Source organism: Aotus nancymaae, unplaced genomic scaffold, assembly GCF_030222135.1.
Source record: "Aotus nancymaae isolate 86718 unplaced genomic scaffold, 86718_ANA_hifiasm-v0.15.2.pri h1tg000043l, whole genome shotgun sequence".
Classification (NCBI taxonomy): Eukaryota; Metazoa; Chordata; class Mammalia; order Primates; family Aotidae; genus Aotus; species Aotus nancymaae.
The window spans coordinates 7900510-7925219 of record NW_026988457.1 but is presented as its reverse complement, the minus strand read 5'-3'; the positions used below and the strand labels follow the sequence as shown (position 1 = coordinate 7925219).

The following is a 24710-nucleotide window of genomic DNA, read 5'->3' as shown; positions in this document are numbered from 1 at the left end:
ATTTTGCTGCAAGATCATACCCTTCAATTTAATCTTACTCAGAATGCCCTGAGGCCAGCTCTAGAAGCTTCCCAGGGAAGTGAAGGCCAGCCCTGGGCTTGACTTGAAAGACTCCCATGACTTTCCCCTGAGACCTGTGGTTGGGGTGTGCGTCTGAAATCCTCAGGGCCCAGTAGTGTGCCAAAGGATGCCTGAAGCCCTCAGACAAGCAAGGCCTATGTTCCAGAAGGCAGCAAGTGGACCAGCAGTTAATGAGAATGAAATTCTATACTCATCAGGTGCAGAGCTTTAGACTTCTGCCTGCCAGAGGTGGTGCCCGTGAAGGCTGCCTCTGTGTTCAGAGGAAGGCAGGCCTTGTGGAGGAGTTGGGCCTGCAGCTGGGACCTAGGAGAGCAACAGGAGTTAGAAAACTGAAGGGAAGGGAAGGGGGCACTTCAGGAAGGGGGCTGTTCATGAGGACAGGCTCGAGGACAGAGCTCTTGGCCTGTTTGGATGGCTAGGCAAGAAATATCCTGGAGCGTGAGGGTCACTATTTTAAGCAGCAGCAAGAGAGGAAATTAATCAGGGTGGAATGAAGGTTGGGGCGGAACATAGAAAGCCTCCTCCTTTCGGCTGTGGGAAAAGAATGGTGATTTCTTGAAGATAGAAGAAAACAGCGACGTGATGTGTGGGAAGGTAACAGTCGGTGTGCAGGATGCTTTGGATAAAGAGCTCACAGAAGGAAGCAGAGCGGGCTGTGAGACCACATGACAACAACCCAGGATGAGGCGACAGGAGTGTTCGGTGGAGTAGGAAGGCCCAGATGGCTGCGAAGGAGAAACGTGTCCAAGAAAGGATGGAGAGGACCTGTCGACTGCATTGTTGAGGACAAAGAGGAGAGGAGCCAGACGCAGTGGCTCACGCCTATAATCCCAGCACTTTGGGAGGCCAAGGCAGGAGGATCACTTGAGGCCAGGAGTTGGACCAGCCTGGGCGACAAAGAGAGGCCCCATCTCTACAAAAAATAATAATAATAATTAGCCAGGCATGGCGGCGTGCTCCTGTGGTTCCAGCTACTTGGGAAGCTGAGACAGGAGGATCACTTGAGCCCAGGAGGCTGAGACTGCAGTGAGCCGTGACTGTGCCACTGCACTCCAGCCTGGGTGACAAAGCAAGACCTTGCCTCTTGTAAAAAAGGAGATTACAAGATGCCAGGAGCCCAGATAACTGGGACTGGTGGAATCTTTGTAGGGTCTCCATATACAGCCACACAGGCCCTGTGGTGGAACTCTAGGGGTGCTGTTCACATAGACCACGGTGACCGTCCAAGCTCATCAAGTAGTGCGGGGACAACCTGCAAACCTATGTGTGGCAGCCTTACCTTTGCAAGAAGCGGAAAGTTGAAAAAATTATTCATTTTGAAAAAAACCGTGTGCTTAGTTTGAGAACTATTGCAGCTTTGGGGACAGTGAGAGAAGCCTCCAGAGTGGAAAGTGATGGGGTGCAGAGGGCCCAGGCCCGAGAGGCAGATTTGAAAATCATCAGTCTACAGCGGCCGCCTTTTGTTTTAGCTGTTTTACAAAGAAACACTGAGTGCCTGAGCACACTGGGTAACAGACCAACACAGTTGGCTACTGCGTGTGGCGGTTTGGTGCACTACAGGCAAGAACGATGCACATATTGTTAGTAAATCAGACCCAACTCTACGAAAGGGTTTTGAATAAACCAAACTTAGGCTGGAACTTAAAAATCATTCCATTTTACCAAGAAGCAATATATTTAAAAAGGTACCAGGGAAAGAAAAGTTCAAATGAATAACAGTCCTAGAAAACTTTCTTTGAAATGTCCCCATCTTCCTCTCTCCTTTTCTCTCTCATCTTTGAAATGACAGTTTCTGGTCCTTTTCTCTGTTCCTTACAAAGAAGCACAGTATTGAAAAAGAAAACACTACACCCACTCCCAGAGAGCTAAATCTAGCGTTCGAAGGGGATTGTGTGTGTGTGTGTGTGTGTGTGTGCATCTTAATCATTTCACTAGGCAGTAGGACATTTTCAATGTGCGGTTTTCAGTATTACCTGTTTCTCATTGGAGGAGGTTAAGGATTACGAATCTGAACTCTGGCTGGCAGTCAATGTGAGGCAAGTAGCACGTGCGCCTAGATCTGCACGTGTCACAGGCCTCTGCCCTGGAGATCCAGGTGCATCTCCTCATCCCCTAGCTGGGAGCTGTGGAAATGGCCATGTGTCTGGTGGTGGAGAATCCTCACTTTACCCCTTTCTTTGAGCTCTGGGGAAAATGCCGCTGGCTTTTCTAGTGGAGGATAAATCACTATTAAGCCTTCGGGCCTTTGAGAGGGAAGTGGCCGGAAAAGATTCCACGCCCATTCTTCCTGTCCTTTGTGGTTTGTCAGTGGCCTCTGCAGGTGGCCCCACTGGCCCATCTGTTAATGTGCTGCTTCACCTTCTGTTCACTTCTCAGGGGGGAGACCTTTTTGATGCCATTACTTCCACTAACAAATACACCGAGAGAGATGCCAGTGGGATGCTGTACAACCTAGCCAGCGCCATCAAATACCTGCATAGCCTGAACATCGTCCACCGGGATATCAAGCCAGAGAACCTGCTGGTAAGAGGAATCCCAACCCATAGGGCATCCTGAGTTCCAAGCGCTCATGAATGAATATGAATACTTCTTTTTTCTTTTCTTTCTTTTTTTAAAAAATTGCCTGAAAGGTTAATTTCCAGTTAGCCTTCAGGATCTAGTTGGAAACTAGCCTTTTAGGTTGATCTAGATGAGTTAATGCGCTCTTAAGAATACTTTATTCATTAGCAAATAAAAACCAGGCACAAGAATGGGAATTGAGCTCGCGAAGGGTAGGGCTGTATCGAATACCTGGAGCTAGGGCAGGATAGTGACAGGGAGCGCAGGCACGGATGCCATTTATCTTAGGCGCTTTTATGTTAGAAAGTTTTTACTTCCCAGTTGGGGCAACATAGTGAGACCCCCATCTCTACAAAACAAATGTTTTAAATTAGCAAGACATAGTAGTGTGCACCTATAGTCCCAGCTACTTAAGAGGCTGAGGTGGGAGGATTGCTTTAGCCCAGGAGGTAAAGGGATCAGTGAGCTGTGATCATACTACTGCACTCCATTCTGGGTGACAGAGTGAGATCCTGTCTTAAAAGAAAGAGAGAGAGAGAGAAAGAGAGAAAGACAGAAGAGGAAAGGAAGTTTTACTTGGGGAAAACAAAGGAAGCTCTTTTAGACTTTTGGAGTCTCCCAACTTTACAACTCAACAATGTGATCTAAACCCTAAAAGAAAAAATAAATATATAATGAGTTTTTAAGACCCTAACTCCTTAGCATAAAAACAACTATGAGAAAGACTCATTTTTAAAAACAGAGACATCCTTTCCCCCACTTTCCACTATTTGGTTTGCTTTTCATGTACTCCACATCTCTGGGGAAACCTTGCAAGATCTCCGCAAAAGCAAATGGGGGTCCTTCCTCACCCAGTTATTAAGGAGAATGCTTAGGGAAAAAGGAGGTAGAGACCAGGCATGGGATGCTTCATTGGGAAATATGGGAGTAATGTAAGTGTTGCTGGCTATTCAGGCTGGAATTTTAATGAAATCTATTTCATTTCTATATACTGTGCATATGTATATGTGTGTATATATATATATCTTTTCCCAAAGATGCTATTTCTTCTTTTACTTTTATTATCCACCCCTGAGCGTCATGTATAATATATGACTTCTGTTACTTTGCCCATCTCTTCAGAAATCTGGGAATAGAGTATTCTCTTTCTAAAGCAGTGTTTCTCCAGGGTGGTCTAAAGACTCCCTGAATCAGAATTATTCCCAGATGCCTGTTAAAAATGCAAATTTCTGGGCCTGGAGGCAGCCCTACCAAATCAGAATCCGGTGACTGATGACAGCTTGCAGAAATCCACATGGCAGCCAGCTCCCCCAGGTGACCTGCATACACACTCAAGTCTAAAAGCGGATGAGCCACCCAACTCCCATGACATGAGCAAAAGCTAGTCAGATCCGCTCTGATGGAGAACCATCGCTGTGCTTGCCCTGTGCTAAGGTCTTTACGGTCATTATCTCGTTTCATCCTCACAGCAACCACATGGGGTAAGTTCTATTACTGTCTCATTTCATAGGTAAGGAACCTGGGTACCTAGAATTTAAATGACCTGCCCAAGGTTGTAACAGCTCTTAAGGAGAAGAGCCAAGGTCTCAACCTAACTCTGACTTCCAGAGCCTTGGCTCTTACCGCTATACTACAGTAAGCTCTGTGTTAAGAAGAGGTTACTGAGTACTTGCTGTGTGTCAGGCACTGTGCCAGGGAACCAGAGAGACACATTCTTCATGAAGTTGGCACTGAAACAGGAAAGATAGGCATTCAAGAAATAAATATGCACACAATTAGTTCATTGCAATTATGCTGGTAATCTTGTAGCTACTGGCTAAGAAAAGGCAGCCGAGGTCAAGTGACTGAGCCCTGACTTAATTGCACCTCAAATTCCACATCTCCACAGTAGCCTAAACATTCTCTTCTGCATAGCTGCCTCCATCAAGTGCAGCAATTTTCTCTCATCTGCACTCATTATTCCTGTGTCTTGAATTATGTAGGAGTGTCTCATGGGAACGGACTTACAACTGGGCCTTTGTTTCAAAACGTCTCAATGCTCCCAAACTTCAGTGATTGAAAATTAATGTTTTATTTCCTTTCCTTTTTGCTTTTGCTGCTCAGTTTTGTGTACCCATTGTTCACTTACTCCTCACCGAGGTGTTATCTGTAAATGCAGGGGTTACATAGAAGTGCCCTTTCACTAAAATTACAATTTACCTGATATTTCTGACGTATTATGCTCATTCAAAGATATTTTACTTTAAATTATCACAAAATGTTCTCTCTTTTCTTTTTCCCTTCTCTTCTAATTTAAGAAACTGAACTATATAGAGAAACAATTGCAGTCATTTATAATATAGATTTAAGATATCTATACGAAAAGCTAAAGAGATTTTATTCTCCATCACAGTGATTTCTTACTGTAGGGATTAGGGGTTGGTGAATTTTGCAGGGATAAGTTTAGCTAAACTTAACACAACTGATTCTGTTCTGGTGTCACAAAACCAGGAATGAGGTCACTAATTGCACACGAGACCACTGTTGGTTTCACATTCTCTTGAGAATTGTGGAAATCAGAGAATCATCCCAGAAGGTAGACCCTCACACACCCAGGATTATAGACAAAAGTTCAAAATCAAGTGGTTCACTCTTCCACTGACTGGTCTTACGACCTTGAGCAAGGTAACGCCTTCAAGCCTCCTTTAAGGGGTGTTGATGAAGATAAAGCGATAACACGTAACTATTAATTTCCTTTTAAAAATTTTCCCTTTCTTTATAATTAAAAATTAAATTATTACTAAAAATAAAACTGCCTAATGATAATATTATATCTAGTGAAAAATCACTTTTTAATCCTTTTTTTTGATATTGCTTTAGAAATTTTACTATTTGTTCATGCATGGATTTGCCACCTCATGGCAAAATGTAAAGCTGTAGACTATTTTTTGAAAATGTTACAATGAAGTTAATGTAAAGGTTTGGAATTCATTTACTTATTATAGGGAAACTTACCAAATATATAGAGACCTCACAGCATACTTTGTTTTACTATTTTATTAAAAGACATAAAAATATCCTTCTAAATTGTGAGATCGCCAACAAGATATTTGTTAGCTAACCATTAGATTAATGTTTGCTATAACTAGCAAAGTATTTTTAATACATATCTTTTTCAGCTGTAGATTTCATTTTAGGCAGTATAATTGTGTATATATAACTTTCAGTGTTTTTATTTTTAATTCTTATAGAACAGTATAAAAAATGTAGCTTGGCCTTAAGGATCTAGATTGTGTGAATGATTTATTTAACTCTAGTGTTTGGTCAGGTTAAAGTATTTTGATGAGAAAATATGATTTGGCTTACAGCAATTTTCCAGCCACATTCTAGGTGAAAACTGGGCACTGATCCAATAAAAAAATACCCCTTGTAAATTTGTTATTGTATTTAACTAAAGTTTTTCCCCCCAAAATTGATCATGTCCATGATTTTATATGGTTCTTGTTGCTTTACTTGTTGTCATGCCTGGTACTTAATAGCTGTATGGACAGGTGGATGAGAGGAGTGAGTGAGTGAATGAATGATACTCCTTTAAACAGAGGACAGTGCTACCTGGCCTGTTAGATGGAGTTCTCACACTGGCCTCAGTATTGACTTCACTGAGCAGTGGGAGTAAGTATGATGCTTCCCAAGATGGGCTTATGCATGGGACCACTGTGAATGTATGCGTGTATGTGTGTATGTGCATAGGTATGTATGTATGTGTATAGTTCTGTGTGTACGTATGCCATGATGGTTCACGACTGAAGGAACTTTTTGCTAAAGAAAAAACCAAAAATTTTAATACTTTCAGTTTACACAAGTCACCACTAGATGGCAAGCTTGTACCCTTGGCAACAAAAACCATCAGTAGCAGCTTGTATTCCTTCCAGGGACCTGGGCAGGTCTTTTAAAAATGTGTACACAGGTGCCACCTCCTTATGAAAATTAAATCTCTACTGACAAAACTATAACTCACATCACTGTCTTTTATTAGATTCCAAAAACAAACATAGTAATTGTCTTCAAATATAAACGTTCAAAAATCTTTTCCCTCCCAACGTCCCTAAGACTCTCTAGGAGAAAAACTGCCTCTCTTGGCAAGAAACTCTGTGTTCAGGTGTTTGTACCTGCTCCCAGCTGCCCATCAAAGTGACACGTGCAACTCATGATCCTCGTTTTCACGCAGTGGTTTATATCTAGCAATAAGCTAGTCCTGTTCCACCCAAGTGACAATGATAGGTTGTGCTCTGGCTCTTTCTAGTTTTCAATTCCATGCTCACAAGATAACATATTTCCTTCACCTTAATCCCATGACTCTTAATTCCCCAAATAAACCCACTTGGTGATAGGATAGCTAACTGCACTGGTGGACAAGACAAGTGCCACAGAGAGGATGGGTCTAGAGGTCATGGAGAAAAACACAGAACCTGAGCCCTCAGAGTGTATTGACGAATGGATTGGGGGTTACCCCAAGGAAGGGAGCCAATGATGTCCTGTGAGTCTGTCACCAATCATACCATATTCATCATGACAAGTGACTCCAAATGAAGGTGGATTACACCAATGACAGAAGTGAAATCCAAAAATATCTTTGGCTCTGTCAAAGTCCAAAATGGGTAAGAAGAAATTAAACAAGAGATAAGCATGAATCCCTAGAGGCTAAGTCATTTGGGTGTAGTTGTGTTATTGGCGATTACAGAAACAATAATGGAAAACTTGGCCTGACTGCAGGTCAAAAGGCCAGTAGTTGATCTGGAAAAGACTATTGGTTCAGTGCGAGTCTCTTGACAAGACTGTTAAAAGTATTAATATGGGCCGGGCGCAGTGGCTCACGCCTGTAATCCCAGCACTTTGGGAGGCCAAGGCCGGCAGATCACGAGGTCAAGAGATCGAGACCATCCTGGCCAACATGGTGAAACCCCGTCTCTACTAAAAAATATAAAAATTAGCTGGCTATGGTGGCGTGCGCCTGTAGTCCCGGCTACTCGGAAGGCTGAGGCAGGAGAATTGCTTGAACCCGGGAGGCGGAGATTGCAGCGAGCCGAGATTGCACCACTGCACTCCAGCCTGGCGCCTGGCGACAGAGCAAGACTCTGTCTCAAAAAAAAAAAAAAAAAAAAAAATTAATATGCCCTTAGACCTCTTCCCCTGAAAGAGTCAAGAGAGTCTTTGGCCTGACTTATCATGTTACCCCTTATGGTAATAATCTGAACACATTCTGTCTGGGCCCGGGGTTGATCCAGAGGAGGGATGTCCAGTTGGGGCATGGTGGTTCTCATCACATATAGGAAAGGCTGCCGCATGGAAGATGGGAGAAATTTCTTGTACTGTATTCGACAGCATGGAACTAAAATTAAAGAGAAGATATTAGTGGGCAAGAGATTTAGGGTAACTTTAGAAAAACTTTCTAGTAATCTCATTTATTTGAAGTTTAAATGTCCTTTATTACCGGTAGCTTGTAGTCATTGTAAGTGTCCAGGCAGAAATGGAACTATCCTTTTTTTGTGGGTGTTTAGAAAACAAATTCTACCCTTTGAATTTGGATGGAAGTTGAGGGAAAATAGAAAACACAACATTTTCCCAAAGCATTATTCAGTACCATAATGTGCCAGTTACCGTACTAAGTATTTACTGGCGGTTCTTCAAAAACCAGTGATGTCATCAGGGAGATGAGGACAGGAAGGAGAAGTGTAGTGTGTCACCTTGGTAGGTCTGTGTCTACTTCACTACTCCTCTCATTAAGAGATGACATTCATTTCTCTCTAAAATGACGTAGCCTTATCAGACTAGCAAAACTTAAAAATAACATACAGTGATGGCAAAGTTAAGAGGATAACAGTTACCTCATATGTGTTGGTGGGAGGGTCACGTGGCAGAACCTGTCAGAGGGGCAATTTGGTATAACCAAAACCTTCAATAACATGCGTGCCCTGTGACCAAGTAATTCTGCTTCTAGAAATGTAACCTAAGAGGAAGAAACTGAATATGTAGCTATCCAGAGGGATGTTCATCTCAGGGTTTTGTAGTATGAGAAAAAAAACCCAAATAGTATATATTGAAATAACTTATCTGAGGGCACTGATGAATTAAATAGTGGCACAGTGGTGTGGCAGGACATGCTGGTTAGACTCTTGGACTCAGACATATCTGAATTTAAGTTCTGACCCTGCCACTTAATAGCTGTGTAACATTGGGTAAGTTGCTTTACATCTCCAAATCTCAATTTCCTCATCTGCAAAATATGAGTGAGAGTACTAGGTGAATAGGGCTGTTGTGAAGATCAAATGGGCCAAAATGCACATGAAGTCTTCATCACGATGCCTGGCATGTCCTGTGTGTGCAATAAACAGCAGTGGTAATGGTAGTTGTTGGGATTACTAATATGGTGCATCCATATAATGGAATATCCAGCAGCCACTGAGAGTAATTATGTAGATGTATTCTGATTCACTTTGGAAAAGCATTCAGGATGTATTGTTCAATGGAAAAAGAACAGGAAAGAGAGAAAGAAAGCTCTGAAGTCCATATCCCAAAATAGGAATGGTGGTTATTTCTGAGTGTTATGGGTGAGTTAGTTCCTTTTCCTCTATAGTGATCATTTTCCAACAATGACGTATTGGATGATAGCTGTGTGACAGAAATGTAATACAATTTTTAAAAATTGCAATGGCATTGAGTTCCCACAGTTTTGGCAAAATCCTGGGATGTGTAATTCCTAACAGAATCTGGAATGTGCATGTTTTGTGTATCTCGCTACAGCTGCATAGAACTCCTTTTAAGATAGTTTCATGACTATTTTAAATTGAGGGTGAGAATCAGGTTTCCTGGAGTTTCCGTTCACTTCTCCGTCTTCCCAGATATCTCCAGTGTAATATTGAAGAGCAATTTTAGTTTTCCCTTTAATTACCTCTCATCTGACTTACTCCTTTCTGACATCCGCACAACATTCATTGTTTTTATTATTTTATTTAACTTTTGATTTCGTAAATATTTTACATGTAAGTGTAATTTTTTTTTAAATTATGTTTTTCCAGGAGATTTAATTTAAAAGTATGTGGGCGATAAAGTGCATTCCACAAAATAACTCTCTGCTTAAATGTTGTTATATTTTATTTTTTAAAGATTAAAGATTTATGTTTAATCCACTTTCCTCAGAAAGCATCATAAAGGCCATATACCATAGCTGGAGGAAAATCAATGTCTTCTTAAAGGGATACCGTATATGTTAAAAAGTAAATTGACCTTTTTCATGGCTTTGTCCATTTCATGCCACTTTTGTTCAATTCTATTTGGTGAAATAATTTTTATTACCTACTGAGCTCCTCTGTGAAATAGTTTTCAGTGGTTACTGATGATTCATTAGCCAGTGTTTCATCAGGGTTATCCTTGGATTCATAGAAACACTGAGAATTATGTTTGTTCCAACACATCTGTTGTATTAGTCAGCTTTTAGTGCCATATTATGGGAATCTCAGAAGCCTTTTGACTGGGTTCAGATTATCTGTGAATTTTCATATTATTTTATGGCCACCGGCTGCATTTTATGACTATATATTAAATGTTTTATTTTTTCAAATAACTTTTCCAAATGGTCTCAGTTTTCCATCCAAGGGAAATCAAGCATATGCCCAAAGATCTACTGTTCGGTAAGTTGCAGCTAATGCAAAACCCCAAATAAACAAAAAAGGCACAAAAATGAAACCCTTATTTCAAAAACAATCTGTATACAATACCAGTGTGCCCCCAAATCTACATACTTGACCTTTTGTTATATTTGTTCTTGGTTGGATATGCCTTCAGCTTTTAATTGGAACCTTTTTCATAATTGTTGCCATTTAACACATTTAGTCTGTCAAATCATAGGATGTCTTTATAGCCATATAATAAACCCTAGAGAACAACTTCTCTGACTGTAGCCATCTGCAATGATCACAAGAGTAGCTTACAAAATACTGACAGTCTTTATGGTAATAGGATACATATGGCAGCCCACAATTATGTGTAGCTGCATTCAATTAGTGTTGTACAATTACACAGTTTTATTGCTTAGTTAAAACAGTGAAAGCACTACATACTGGGTAATTTGCACTAATCCCTGTCCCTTTAATAGCCCCTTGGTGTTTAAAATGTGGGGGAACATCTATAGTACTTAAAGGACCTGTTATGAACATTAAATCATATCTCTTGTGGTGAATACTCCTTGACTGACAATTAATGTACTCCTACTTCATGTGTGGGTCACGTTTTATAGAGACTTTAATACACAGTTATGGCAAAAAGTTCTTACACTAGAGCTCCACTAGCTGGACCAGCCTGTCCAAGGCTGTGCTTGCAGCCTGCTCATGTCCCTTTCTGAAAGATGGTCAGAATAAGGAGAAACGCCAAGGAACAGAGTCAATCCAGAGAGCAGTCTAAGCCAAGGTTTCTGCATTTTCAACGTGAACTTGTTAGAAGACTTTCTGGTTTCTAACTTTTAATTAAAAATTTAGTTCAAAGTGAATTTATGGCTGCCATTTAGAATAATACTTTCTGGAGATGGTTTTGTGAGGATGTGCGTGCGTGTGCGTGCATGTGCTCATGTGCAGGCTTTAAATGGATGTATTTAGCAATCTGTGATTTTTAAACAAAGGTTTAATTACATTTTCGAATGGCCTCAGTCATGCCCCTGTGTCACTGGCTGGATAAGAGATAAGGGTGCACGTAGCTCAGGCTGCAGCAGGTGCTAATGGAGAGCCCCAGTTGTGAGAGGGGTCCTTAAACCATTGCGGGAAGGGCCTTCCCATTGGAGGAGAAGAAACACTGAAATATATTCTTCTTCATCCTTTTCCCAAAGTGTTGACAGAATAAAAACCAGAGTGACCTTGTTTCCTGCCCTGCCTGGCAGTGAGTTAAACAGAATTCCAAACTTGAGGCCTGGACATTTACTCACCTGCAAAAACATTTTGTTGCAGCATTTCAAATGTACTTGTGTCTAGATATGGTTTCAATTACATGGAATTGGCCTTTGTCTTTAAGCTCTTATTTTCCCTCCTAAGAATCCTTTGAACCTCTTTATGTTCATGAAAATCCTACTATATGGTTTTCAGAGCGAAAAAAATAAAAAAGGGACATTGTCAAGTAAGTGATTAAAAGTTCACTGTACAGGGAATAAAAAGAACATCACAATTATGGTTCTATGTATTTTAATGGTTTTGGTTTCTGTAGACCTATGATTACTTTTAATAATTCTTTTTTATGATTACTCATTTTCTTTAAGTAGAATTTTTAATGATTTTTTTTCTTAGCTATTGAAACTTTGAACTATATTGTTCATTAATATTAAATATAATTGGTGTGTGGCTATATGTTAGATGGAATTTCTATTAAAATGTAGATGTTCAAAAGAAAACTTTCGCTACATGTAGGAGAATTACAGGGTCATATTTAGAACTAAAATGGGACTTGTAACTGAATCCACCACGATCTTTTTTTGTCAAACTTTTGAACAGAGTTAGGTGATATAGATACTGTGTTTAGGAAAAAAAACTACAAAATTCCTGCATCAAGGGGGTTGAATAAATCACAATCTGCATCACCTCACAAAGCACACAAAATGAAAGTCTGGACCTAGCAGAACATCAAAGCAAGAGATTATTTTGCATTTTAGAAAGGTTATTGTTAACAAAATGGAATTAAGGAAGTAAACAATTCTGCTCTGCCTCGGAAATCAACTAGACCATCTACTAGATGATTCCATCTCAGATTTCTTTTCATGAAAAACATTTGCTTGTCATCTGGATGACCAGAACGGCTGACGTGGTAAGACTACAACTTAGGATTTTCCTTTGCCTGAGAACGGTTAGGCCGGGGCGGATGTTGTGTTTTGCAGCTGTAAAGCCTCAAAGTTTTTAACTCTAACTGACCAAGGCTGGACAGCTGCTTTATTAAGTAAGGAAGAAAATGTCCATCCCAGATGACAGCTGGGCAAAGCCACATCTGTGAGGGACATATGGCTGTTTTTGCCCTAACAACCCAACCACAGGTGACCCCACAAGTCTTCAGATACCTGCCAGAGGGCAGCCCAAATTCAATCCTGATCAATAGCTCTTGGGAATAAGACTCCGTGCTATGAGTGTGGATAAAGTGTAAAAGAGTGTTTTCTGCTCAGAAAAGATGCAGTCTCTCTAGACAAGAGGATCTGACTGCCTGCTTCTGCCAAAACTGTTGGATCCAAACGATTATTGCTGATATTGCAGCTTAGCTGGCCAAACATCTGCACTTTACGTTGCAGTGAAATGCAAAGTTAATCTACTTTTTCCAAAGAAGGCAGTCATGGCATGTGAACAGTAGCGGTGCCCCTGATGTGTGGAGATGTGCCTTGCTGTGCAAGAGATTCGAACTGCTGCAGCAAGTTACAGATGATCATAGAGTGAGAACAGAAGAATGTGCGAGCCTCCGCTTGCTGGATGAAGTATTTTGACGTACATGGAAAAGTTGGCTGCTTCCTTGAGGCATCTCCTGAAGATTGCCCTTGCTGGAATGACTAACCTTTTACCGTGGTTTTCTTTTCTTTATCTTATTAATTCCAACACAGAACACTGAATTAGGATTCTTAATGCCCTTTCCTCTTTTCTTTGAAATAAAAGTAGTTATTTGGGATAATTTTTAGAGCAGCTCCATTTGTTTTGATGGTGGCTGGAATTAAAGGGGTATAAGTACTTGCCTCCAGTCACATGCATCCTTTTCTTGATTTGTTGGGTGAAAGACAGAAGACTTTTACTGCCTTAATAAGGGAAACCTGGACAGGATGCCGACTCTGCACCTGATAAATCTTTCCAAATTGCCACAGGTGAAATGAAATGTTAATATCTCTTTCAATTATTAATTTAAGAAACGTAAATAGATCTTGTTGAAAATACGGGGCACTGAAAATAAGGTATTTTACTATAAGTTTTTTTTTTTGTATTCGGTTACTAAATAATTGTATTTTTTTAATTTCTTTCTTTCTTTTTTTTTTTTTTGAGATGGAGTTTCTCTCTTGTTGCCCAGACTGGAGTGCAATGGCATAATCTCAGCTCACTGCAACCTCCGCCTCCCTGGTTCAAGCAATTCTCTTGCCTCAGCCTCCCGAGTAGCTGGGATATAGGCGCCCGCCACCATGCCCAGCTAGTTTTTGCATTTTTAGTAGAGATGGGGTTTCACCATGTTGGCCAGGCTGGTCTCAAACTCCTGACCTCAGGTGTTCCACCCAGCTCGGCCTCCCAAAGTGCTGGGATTACAGGTGTGAGCCACTGCACCTGGCAAAGTTTCTTAATATATTGAAATGAAGAGATAATTTTCATAAATCGGAGACACTGCACTAAAGACGTTCTATACTTCATTTTATTATGCAAATCCGTGTTTATTATAGACTATCAAATACAGACGAACAAAAGGATTTTAAAAACCTATAATCCTACCACCAAGACACAGATACACCAATACTGTATTCTTGAACTCCTGACCTCAGGTGATCCACCCACCTCGGCCTCCCAAAGTGCTAGGATTACAGGTGTGAGCCACCCCAATACTGTATTCTTTCAGACTTTTTTTCTTGTATGTACTTTTTTTTCTTTAACGGACATTTTATAGAAACCAATCTGAAAATCACTCTGCTCATTTCCCAAACATAATCCAATAACTTTAAACCCACATCGCCATTTTAAGTTCATGTAATCTCTCGTTGTATGAACGTACCATAATTTATTTAACCAATTTCCATTTCTAGGTGTTCATCATGTTTCCAGTTTTGCAGTAATCTACAGGAAGAAAGATATTTTTGTGTGTATATCCATTCTTGCATAATTGCCTAAGTTATTTTTTACCTTCTATACATTACATTTAAACACAGTGTGTTTCTTATTTCTTCAAGAAACGGCTTTTGAGCTCTTGGTTTTCACGTAGTTGTGCTTTTTAACCTTTGTTTTAGGTGTATGAGCACCAAGATGGCAGCAAATCACTGAAGCTGGGTGACTTTGGACTGGCCACCATTGTAGACGGCCCCCTGTACACAGTCTGTGGCACCCCAACCTACGTGGCTCCAGAAATCATTGCAGAGACTGGGTAAATGCTTCTCTTATGCTTAAGTGCTGTGCTTGCAAAAGAACTTGCCAGCTTCAAGAACAGGAAAAATAGTACTGCTGTGTCCCATCCAGAGAGAAATAGCTATTAGGTTTCTTTCACTCTTTTTAAAATTTTATTTTATTCTTTAACGTTTACAGTGGGAGCCATTTTCTTTGTTTTCTCAATCTGTTTTGTCAATTACTGCAATCTTAAGGCTTCCATTTGGTCTTTGTTAAAGGTAGAACAGAAGTTATTAACCCCAGAGTAAAAAATGTTCAGATGAACAGAAACACACCGCGATGGTAATTAACTCTCATTCGGAGATAAAAGAAACAGGCACTGCTCTGTGCGGTGATTACAGTCTCCTGCGGTTATTGCTCTCAGCTGCCCTTATCCTCCAGTCCAGGTCCCATTTGGGACCTCTTGGGGATCCACTGATTTTCTGTGGAGTACAAACACCTTTAGGCATCAGGGGCCACCGGGAATTTCCGGGTTTCTGTGTGTAGAATCAGATGAATGTGGGGAGAAGGGTAGGGTAGCCTATTCCTTACTAAGGACTCACAGTACTCCAGGCCTGAAACTCCTTTACTTCTTACTCTTCCATTTTGTACTTAAATAAATTGATACTCTAATGGGTTAGAGACCATGTAAGCTCATGACTAGTTTTAGTGGCTGAGTCAGAATTTGAACTCAGCTCAGCCTAAGTCAAAGACCCCTTTGGTAAGAAGCCCTGTTTCTTACCAAGGGCCATAGGCAGGCTCGGAAGTGCCATCCTTAAGCAGAAGGAATGGGGAGGGTGGAGGTGCTGAGAGCAAGCAGCCCTACTTTTTCTTCTCATTAGCAGTTTCAGTTCACACCTGGGGATCTAGGTGGCACCTCCCCTGTGACCAGTTGGAGATAGTTTTTTGTTTGTTTGTTTGTTTTTGTTTTTTATTTTTTTGCTTGTACCATAGACCACAAGGGCAGAAAAACCAGATAGATGAGAAGGGAATCCCAATAGGAAAATTCCTGGGGTGAGATGTGAGGGAGTGAGGACTTTGCTATTTGGCAAATTTGAATGAGGTGGGAGCCCACATTCATAGCCTTGGCTGACCTCCCTCAGGTGGGGCTGCCTGGGGCACAGCCACACTTTCTATTGGAACATATTCTGCCTGCTGCTGGGAGGAAGTGGTGAGTCTTGAAGACCTTGTTGGGGACCAGCTCTGACATTAACCGTGTGACCTTAAGCAAAATTACTCACCGGTCTGAATCTGTTTTCTCTTCTGTACAATAGGCAATACTTGTCTTGTCCAACCTACAGCGTTGCTAGGAAAACAAAGTATGATCGTGTATGTCAGTGCTCTATGAATTGGAAAACATTCTAGAAATAATTATTATTCCTAAAGTAAGGGAGTTTATCTCAAGGGTCCATCCCTATCTCAAAATTGTAATGACTATAATAAACCTTTTGGCTGAAACCCTTCATTTACTGATATTTATATATAAGCCCAGGCATGAAATCCTTTGATTTTTATTTCTGCACCTTGGTCTTTTTAATTTTTTTCCTTGAACTCTAGCTGGTGGGTTTTAGTTTAGTGTTTGTTGTTGGGATTTTTATTTTGTTTGGTTTTGTTTCTGTCTTGGAGGAGAAAATATATTGATTTTACCAAGCTGCATAATTTGTCCGAGTCTAACTCTCCTAACTCTAACATCCCTTATTTTTCCAGATATGGCCTCAAGGTGGACATCTGGGCAGCTGGTGTAATCACTTACATCCTGCTGTGTGGTTTCCCTCCATTCCGTGGGTATGGGCAACAATCTTTTATTCAGCTCTGACAAAGCAGTTCTCTATTCTCCCAGTGATCCATTCACCCTTCTTGCACAAAGGAGCCTGCGGCAGGAAAAGAGCACAACAACTTTACTCGCAATCCCTGTTATTTTTTCCATGTTGTGCATACTAATTTATATGCTTCCATATTTCTTCTTCATATCATTACAAACTCATTCTTTCTTTCTTTTTTTTTTTTTTGTTTTGAGACAGAGTCTCTCTGTTGCCCAGGCTGGAGTGCAGTGGCGCAGTCCCAGCTCACTGCAACCTCTGCCTCCCGGGTTCAAACAGTTCTCCTGCCTCAGCCTCATGAATAGCTGGGATCACAGGTGCACGCCACCATGCCCAGTTACTTTTTGTATTTTCAGTAGAGACAGGGTTTCACCATGTTGGCCAGGCTGGTCTTGAACTGCTGACCTCAAGTGATACACCTGCCTTGGCCTCCCGAAATGCTGGGAATACAAGCGTGAGCTGCCGCACCCAGCCCAAAAACTCTTTCTTAATATATCAAAACAGTTCCACGTTGACATTTTTTAATTGCTTAAAAACACATTTTACACCTTTACTGGAAAAGGAAGGGCTCCAGTGCCTAAGACTGAAAAGACATACACTGAGTTGATATCTTAGTGCTGTTTTTCCCTTGTTGTCGTTCACCTAAACAGAAGTGGTGATGACCAGGAGGTGCTTTTTGATCAGATTTTGATGGGGCAAGTGGACTTTCCTTCTCCATATTGGGATAATGTTTCCGATTCTGCAAAGGTAGGTTTCCAGTGCCTTCCTCTTCCCTATATCCTGTGTGTCTTAACGGAATTATTTATTCCAAATCATTGTGTGCAAAGAGACTAATGACATCATAAGTGTGATTTCTGTACACGTTTTAGTTGTAATTGCTAGGTTTTCCAGGATTGCACAGTCATCAAGTCATCTGTTCACAGACATCCCAACAAGTACTTATCAAGTCTCTCCATCTGCTGCCTTCATCTCTCCCAGGTGTCAGTCCAGTGGCGTTGCTATAACCTCTGGCTGTGCCTCATCCTTGCCAGGCTTGAGTCCAGCTCAGATTTCTATATGGCCTGGCCTGTGGTTTCACCTCTCTCAGGTCTTGATTTAATGCCATTTTCTTAGTGAAGCCTTCCAGACCTTCCTGTTTCCAATTGCATCTCTTAAACCTTACCTGGCTTGCTGTATGCTACTTGTCTGCTTTATTTTTCTCCAGAACACTTACACCTGTGTGTCCATCTGGTATGCCATCTAACTACCTATCTCTCTACCCAAAAAGATAGATATAAATAGGTAGGCATATCTTCTTTATATAGTCAGTTTCCAGACTCTCTCCATCCACTAGAATGCAAGTTCTGCGAAGGCCAGGATTTCTATCTATTTTGTCTGTTGCTGTAGCATCACTGCCTAAAGTATGGCCAGTATATAACTGGTGCTCAATATATATTGAATAAATAAACAAGTATACGAATGAATCTGTCAATTAATCAATCAAAGGGAAGAAAACTCAGCCTCAATGTAGGTTGAAATCATCAAGAAAGACGTTATGGGGAAGCTATGATTTAAGTTGAACCTTGAATAATAGCCAGGATTTAGAGGCAGAGGGGAAAAAAAACACAAGATTTGTGGTTTTTATACCATGAAACTAAAAGATCAATCCTTAACATGGATGGTTGCACAACAATGTGAATGTATTGAATGCCAGTGATAATTATTTTGAGAAATAATTATCTTTTGGTTGCTCAATGAGTATGCCTTTGCTTTTGCCATGTCCTGAGTGTGAGTTCCCTTTAAAAGCCAACCCCTCCGACCTGAGCACTTTGTGTAGAAAATAATGCACATTGCGTGCAAGTCTCTCATTTTCTTCAACTGTCTAGGAACCTGGCAGAAAAGGAGTGTCAGAGAGAGGCGCAGATTAAAGGAGATGGGATGATACAGCTGCAGAGCTGGGGGCTCTTCAGGAACCTGCCCAGCTCCCCATGCCATCACTGCATGACCTGAGGGCTCACAGTTTCTGACAAATAGGACCATCTCCTACACCTCCATAGCACCTGCAAAGGGCATCACACACAGCAGATGCTTTCACGAGTTCTGGTCCAAGTTAGAAAGTGAATGAAGAAGGCTAAGTGAACTCTCTCCCTCAATGAAAATAAACCATCCCCATCCCTAGTAGTGCTATAAAGCCTGTATATAGTGGTACCATAAAGCCTGTGTATGTTATACGAATAACACATATCTAACCATTTCATGACATGGGAGCTTCTAACCCAAAGTGCACAATTGTGTACCATACTCATCGTTAAGACCCAAGTAGAGCATTCCTGGTCCAAGTCCATTTGAGCTCATGAGAAAGTTCCATTAATTTCAGGATGATAAAATTGTTTACCTCTTCATAGTTCTGTTTTCCTTTGTATTGATTTGTCTGGAAGTTTTTGAAGCAATTTTAATGTATTTCTTTAGAATTCTTTAGCTACTAAAGGATAAATTCTGTCTTACCACCTAGCTGTTGGCAATTCCACCTTTCCTCATTTCTTTCTTTTGAACCTAAGTATGCTGTCTTGAAATTCAGGAAAACAATTCATTTTTCCTTTCGGCTACTAAAGTGAAATTTTAAGTAAAGTGTTTTTTAAAATGTGACTTCTATATTAAACTAATTAATAAATCTGTCTTTAATGTGCAAAATGCTAGACAAAGAAAAAATATTAATTTCTTAACTTGTATACTTTCTTTTCTACTACAAACATTTTTATGAAATTGATTTTATTATTAATTTAATTTTTATTCAACCACAAGCTATGTATTTATAATTCCAAGTGCTTACCATTTTTAACTTTTAAAAGTGGTAAGTAGCCACAGGTAAGTGGAGTTGATATGTTTAAGATTTAGAGCTTTTACAAACGCTTTTCGAAACTGAAAGAGAACTCCTGCATTTGCACACATCCAGCTTTTCTCCTTAAATTCAGATAATTGGACTCTAATGTTCCCCTTCACAGGAGCTCATTACCATGATGCTGTTGGTCGATGTAGATCAGCGGTTTTCTGCTATTCAAGTCCTTGAGCATCCCTGGGTGAATGTAAGTGACTCGCACCGTTTTCTATGTTCATGCCTAACATTCCTTTTAAAAATCATTTGCAGATCTCTTAATGTTATTGTCCCCTTTTGAAAGTGTTGTGGGCCAGGAGCAGTGGCTCATGCCTTTAATCCCAGCCCTTTGAGAGACCAAGGTGGGTGGATCACCTGAGCTCAGGAGTTTGAGGACAGCCTGGGCAGCATGGCAAAACCCTGTTTCTACCAAAAAAAATACAAAAAATTAGCTGGACATGGTGGCACATCCCTGTGGTCCCAGATACTCAGGAGGTTGAGGTGGGAGGATTGCTTGAGTCTGGGAGGCAGAGGTTGTAGTAAGCCAAGATCATGCCACTGCACTCCAACCTGAGTGACAGAGCAAGACTCCATCTTAAAAAAAAAGTGTTGTGTTTCATTTCGTTCCCCCCTATCTCATATGTGCCACGACAATTACAAGATCTTAGACTTGTTCCATGAGGGCATCTGATGTATACATTATATTTTATTCTGATGAGATTGCCTTCTAACTGGTGAGATGCCCAAGGCCTCAATCTTCTACCCCACAAGCGGCTTTCTGTGGTCCAGATTAGAGCTGAATAATCATCAATAAGACATAATAGACTTTCTGAGTCAGTCCTGCTTTTTTCATGATTCCTACCAACAGTGAAAGTGACCTAAGGGTTTCTGCATACACCTTGGGCTACTCCAGGGCAGCACTTCTCAAATGTAAATGTGCTCACAAATCACCTAGAGATCCTGTTAAAATGCAGATTCTAACACAGTAGATTGGAGACTCTGCATTTCTAAAAGCTTCCCAATGCTGCCTCTGCGGCTGCTCTTTGAGTACAGGTATTACTCAAAGAACTTCAAGTATGGTATTACATTAACATAAAGGAATTCTCCAGAGCAGAGTCATTATTTTTTAACTCTATATTTCTCTATAACTGGTGGGTAAAATTTGTTTTGATTAATAATACTCATAGTTGGCTGGGTGCAGTGGCTCATGCCTGTAATCCCAGCAGTTTGGGAGGCTGAGGCAGGCAGATCGCTTGAAACCAGGAGTTTGAGACCAGCCTAGTCAACAGGGTGAAATCTGATCTCTACTAAAAATACAAAAATTAGCTGGGTGTGGTGGTGCACACCTGTAATCACAGCTACTCAGAAGGATTAGGCATGAGAATCACTTGAATCTGGGAGGCAGAGGCTGCAATAAGCCGAGATCATGCCACTGCACTCCATCCTGGGCAACAGAGTGAGACTCCATCTCAAAAAGAGTAATGATGATAGTCTGGGCGTGGTGACTCGTGCCTGTAACCCCAGCACTTTGGGAGGTCAAGGTGGGCAGATCACTTGAGGTTAGGAGTTTGAGACCAGCCTGGCCAATATGGTGAAATCCTGTCTCTATGAAAAACAAAAACAAAAATAATTAGCTGGGCATGATGGCATGCACCTGTAATCCCAGCTACTCAGGAGGCTGAGGCAGTAGAATCACTTGAATCTAGGAGATGGAGGCTACAGTTAGCTGAGATTGTGCCACTTCACTCCAGCCTGGGTGACAGAGCAAGACACCATCTCAAATAATAATAATAATACTCATAATTAATACTGACAGAATGCTTAACTTCTAGAGTCTGCCAGAAGTATTTTAAGCATCTTATATACCTTAACTGTATTGTGTTTGTGCTGATCGTTTTCTTCCCAACAACTTTATAATTTTGTAATCTAGTTACTATGGCAATCCCCATTGACAGATGGGGAAGCTCTGTCACTAGGTTTAATGGTTCCTACTGCCAGAATAGAAGACAGATATAGGTTTGAATATATACATGGACGTGGTCATAGAAGTGGACAGTTATAAAATTGTCAGCTCACTGATATAAATTTTACCAGCCTCCCTACTGCACTGAATCATCTGGCTGTACATTAAAGGCAACAAAATGTTCCATTTCTCTGAATTGTCACCTTGGTGAGTAGTTGAGTGATTTGTTTTGTTTTGTTTTCCAAAACAACAAAAGCTTGAGGTCAAGGCATGATGGAAAGCACAGTCAACATGTCAGCTGACTACATATGGGGTGACAAGAACTTGGAATCTCATTCATGTTCTGCCACTTGATGGCTGTAGGTCCAGGTTCCAGCTTTCTACATGTCTGAATGTGATGCTTCACACTCCACTGGGAGGTTATATACAAATAACAGAAGAGTAGACATGAAAAAGAGCATGTAGAGCTATGCACTGAGGTTTATTTTAAGATTTCTCATATAGCAGTTTTCTAACTGGTGTACAGACATGCAAAGATAGTAATCCCCATGGCCCTAGGGACAGTGAGGCTATGCAGCCAGCATCCAGGAGTGATCACTTCCAGCCTCAACAACCTCGGCATTCACCCCTGGGTGCTAAGCAAAAGTTATCCTTTTCTATGAAGCTGAAAGGATTCGGAAGCATCTTATCTGTGCCTCATAACAAGCCTACAAGATAGGCGGGATGGGTATTATTGTACCCATTTTACAGATGAGGAGACAAAGGCTGTGCAGTGTGGATTTTCTCAAAATAGCCAAACTTGCAGTGGAGCCAGAATTTGCAGCCAGATATCCTCACTCTCAGCCCAGATGTTTTAACGTCCCATGCACCACATTACATCTACCCCGCCCTTTGTTACACATAATGTTGCAAACAGATAGGTACAATAGGGACACAGTCGTCGTTGTAATGATTGCTAATACAATTAGCAACTTTTCCAAACTCACTTACCCAGGTCATGGTACCTTTCCGTAGCTGTGCAGGGAGGAAGAGGCACAAGCCAGCTGTAGGCTCTCTGAATGGCAGTGGTTGGTTCTGACTGATCCATGTGGGCTCATTAAAAGCCCACCATCCATAAACTGACAAATTGCATGTTAGCTCTGGAAAAACTGGGACAGGGTGACCACACAGAAGAAACTAGACAATCTGAATTTGACATGTGACCTTAAAAGTCCCCTGAAGCTTTTTTTTTTTGAGACAGAGTCTCTCTCTGTCACCCAGGCTGGAATGCAGTGGTGCAATCGTGGCTCACTGCAGCCTCCACCTCCTGGGCTCAGGCGATCCTCCTGCCTCACCTTCCCAAGTAGCTGGGACCCCAGGTGTGTGCCACCACACCTGAGTAATTTTTTAAAAATTATCTATAGAGATTTCTAAATACATTTTCATCAGAGGGACACTCTGTGCCAGCCCGGCCCTCTAGGAACAATGTCGGATACAACCATACAGTTCCAGGGCAGTGAGAGCAGCTTCCTCAGTCTGCTCTGTGGGGACACTTCCCAGAGAAGGAGGTGCCAGAGCTCGATCCTGGAGAAGACCGAGAAGGAGATATCTGGCAGTCAGTTCCAGCAGAATTGGTGTTTGCTAGAAGATACCTTTGTAAATGTGAGCAAATTTGTTTATATACATGAGGGGTCTGGAGTGCTGTTGGGAACAGCATAAATCTTCCCCTGATTCCAGACCAAATGGCCCTAGATCAATAATATCCCAACTCAACTGTGGTAAAGACACAAAATAAAGACGACTTCTGGCTGTTACCAGTGAAAAATTAGGTCGCTCATTTTCCTATGGCAACATGTACATGTCTCAGCAATAACTTGTTCCCTCCTCAACCTGCTCTTGTGCACATTTTTGCACATGGTCCCACTTTACCCATAATTACGTTCCATGGCTCCCTCTGGATCTTCGACTTCTGCTGTCATTTCAGTTGCTCCTCTCAGATTTCCTAAAGACATTTTCTAAAAGCAAGGAGAGAATTTAAGTAATCATCTAGGAGATCGAAAACTAAAAAAAAACAAAAAAGCAAAACAAAAAAACCCTTTCTATAATACTACAAACAGACTTAACACACTCAAAAAAATATCAGTTTTAATAAAAGCTTTAAAAGACTTGATTAGGAAGTGACTGCTTAACTTTTGAAAGTAACTGAATCAGAAAATGGATTTTTTGTATCTGAAAATAATAAATTGTTAAAAGTAAGCTTTCACAATCAGCCTTTTTAGTATTTGTTGAAGTCTCTAAGTACAATAAATGAATGACCAAGCAAATGAAATAAATAAATTAGGGATTTCAAAGGATATCCATTTAGTAAGACATTTTGCATTTGGCAATCAAATTATACCTGATTACCACAAGGGAGAGAAGGAGAGAGAAAAGCACTAATAATTATGTGAACCCTAAGGACATTGTCAAAAAGCTCTTCCTCTGCTCTCATTAGTTCTAATTTTCTCTATTGCTTATGCCATGACCTTTTTACCTGACATTCTTGGAATTGAAAAGGCAGTCTAGGCCGGGTGCAGTGGCTCACGCCTGTTTACCCCAGTACTCTGGGAGGTTGTGGCGGGTGGATCACTTGAGGCCAGGAGTTCAAGACCAGCTTGGCCAACATGGTGAAATCACATCTCTACTAAAAAACAGAAACAAAAATTAGCCCGGCACGGTGGTGGGTGACTGTAATCTCAGCTACCGGGGAGGCTGAGGCACGAGGATCGCTCGAACCTGGAGGGCAGAGGTTGCAGTGAGCCAAGATGGAGCCACTGCCCTCCAGCCTAGGTGATGGAGGGATACTCTGTCTCAAAAAACAAACAAAAACAAAAAACGAGAAAAAAAAAGAGAAAAAAGAAATAAAAAAGAAAAGGCAGCCTCACATAAAACAGAGAATAGAGCATAGGGCCACAGAACTGGAAAACCTAGTCGGCAAAAGTCGCTTGTTTTAGCCTCATTCCAGGAGCTTCTTCTAAGTTCACCTTTATTTTTTACACGCCCTGGATCTGAATCCCAGCATGCTCCACTGTATTCTTGCCTTTTGCTCTGTTGTTGGAAGAGACATGAGCGAGGACTCTCTGTGGATGGTTCCAATGAGCCACATGAACAAAGCCATCCTCAGTAAGCAGCCACGTGTCGGGAAGAGGAATGTAGACCCGCGGAAGGAGCACCAGATTACCCACTTGTGTGACCTTGCTGGGCAAGTCTTTTCTCTCCTTCGAAACTATTTTCCTATCTGTGAAATGGAGAAAATAGGATTCTCCTCTCCATTTGCTATGAGGATGGGAAAAGATCATATATTTGAAGAGTCTGAG

General features: G+C 41.1%; 1 protein-coding gene across 4 annotated transcripts in view; it reads left to right on the top strand.

Annotated features, from left to right (window-relative positions):
- DCLK1 (doublecortin like kinase 1) overlaps nt 1-24710 on the top strand; it is a 352501-nt gene that overhangs the window by 296971 nt on the left and 30820 nt on the right. For all 4 annotated transcript variants that reach the window (XM_012465567.3, XM_012465568.3, XM_012465570.3 and 1 more), the window contains 5 exons: nt 2458-2604; nt 14609-14742; nt 16449-16526; nt 17212-17308; nt 19543-19623. In XM_012465567.3, the coding sequence (XP_012320990.1) occupies nt 2458-2604; nt 14609-14742; nt 16449-16526; nt 17212-17308; nt 19543-19623 (537 nt within the window). The remainder of the gene's footprint in view (nt 1-2457; nt 2605-14608; nt 14743-16448; nt 16527-17211; nt 17309-19542; nt 19624-24710) is intronic.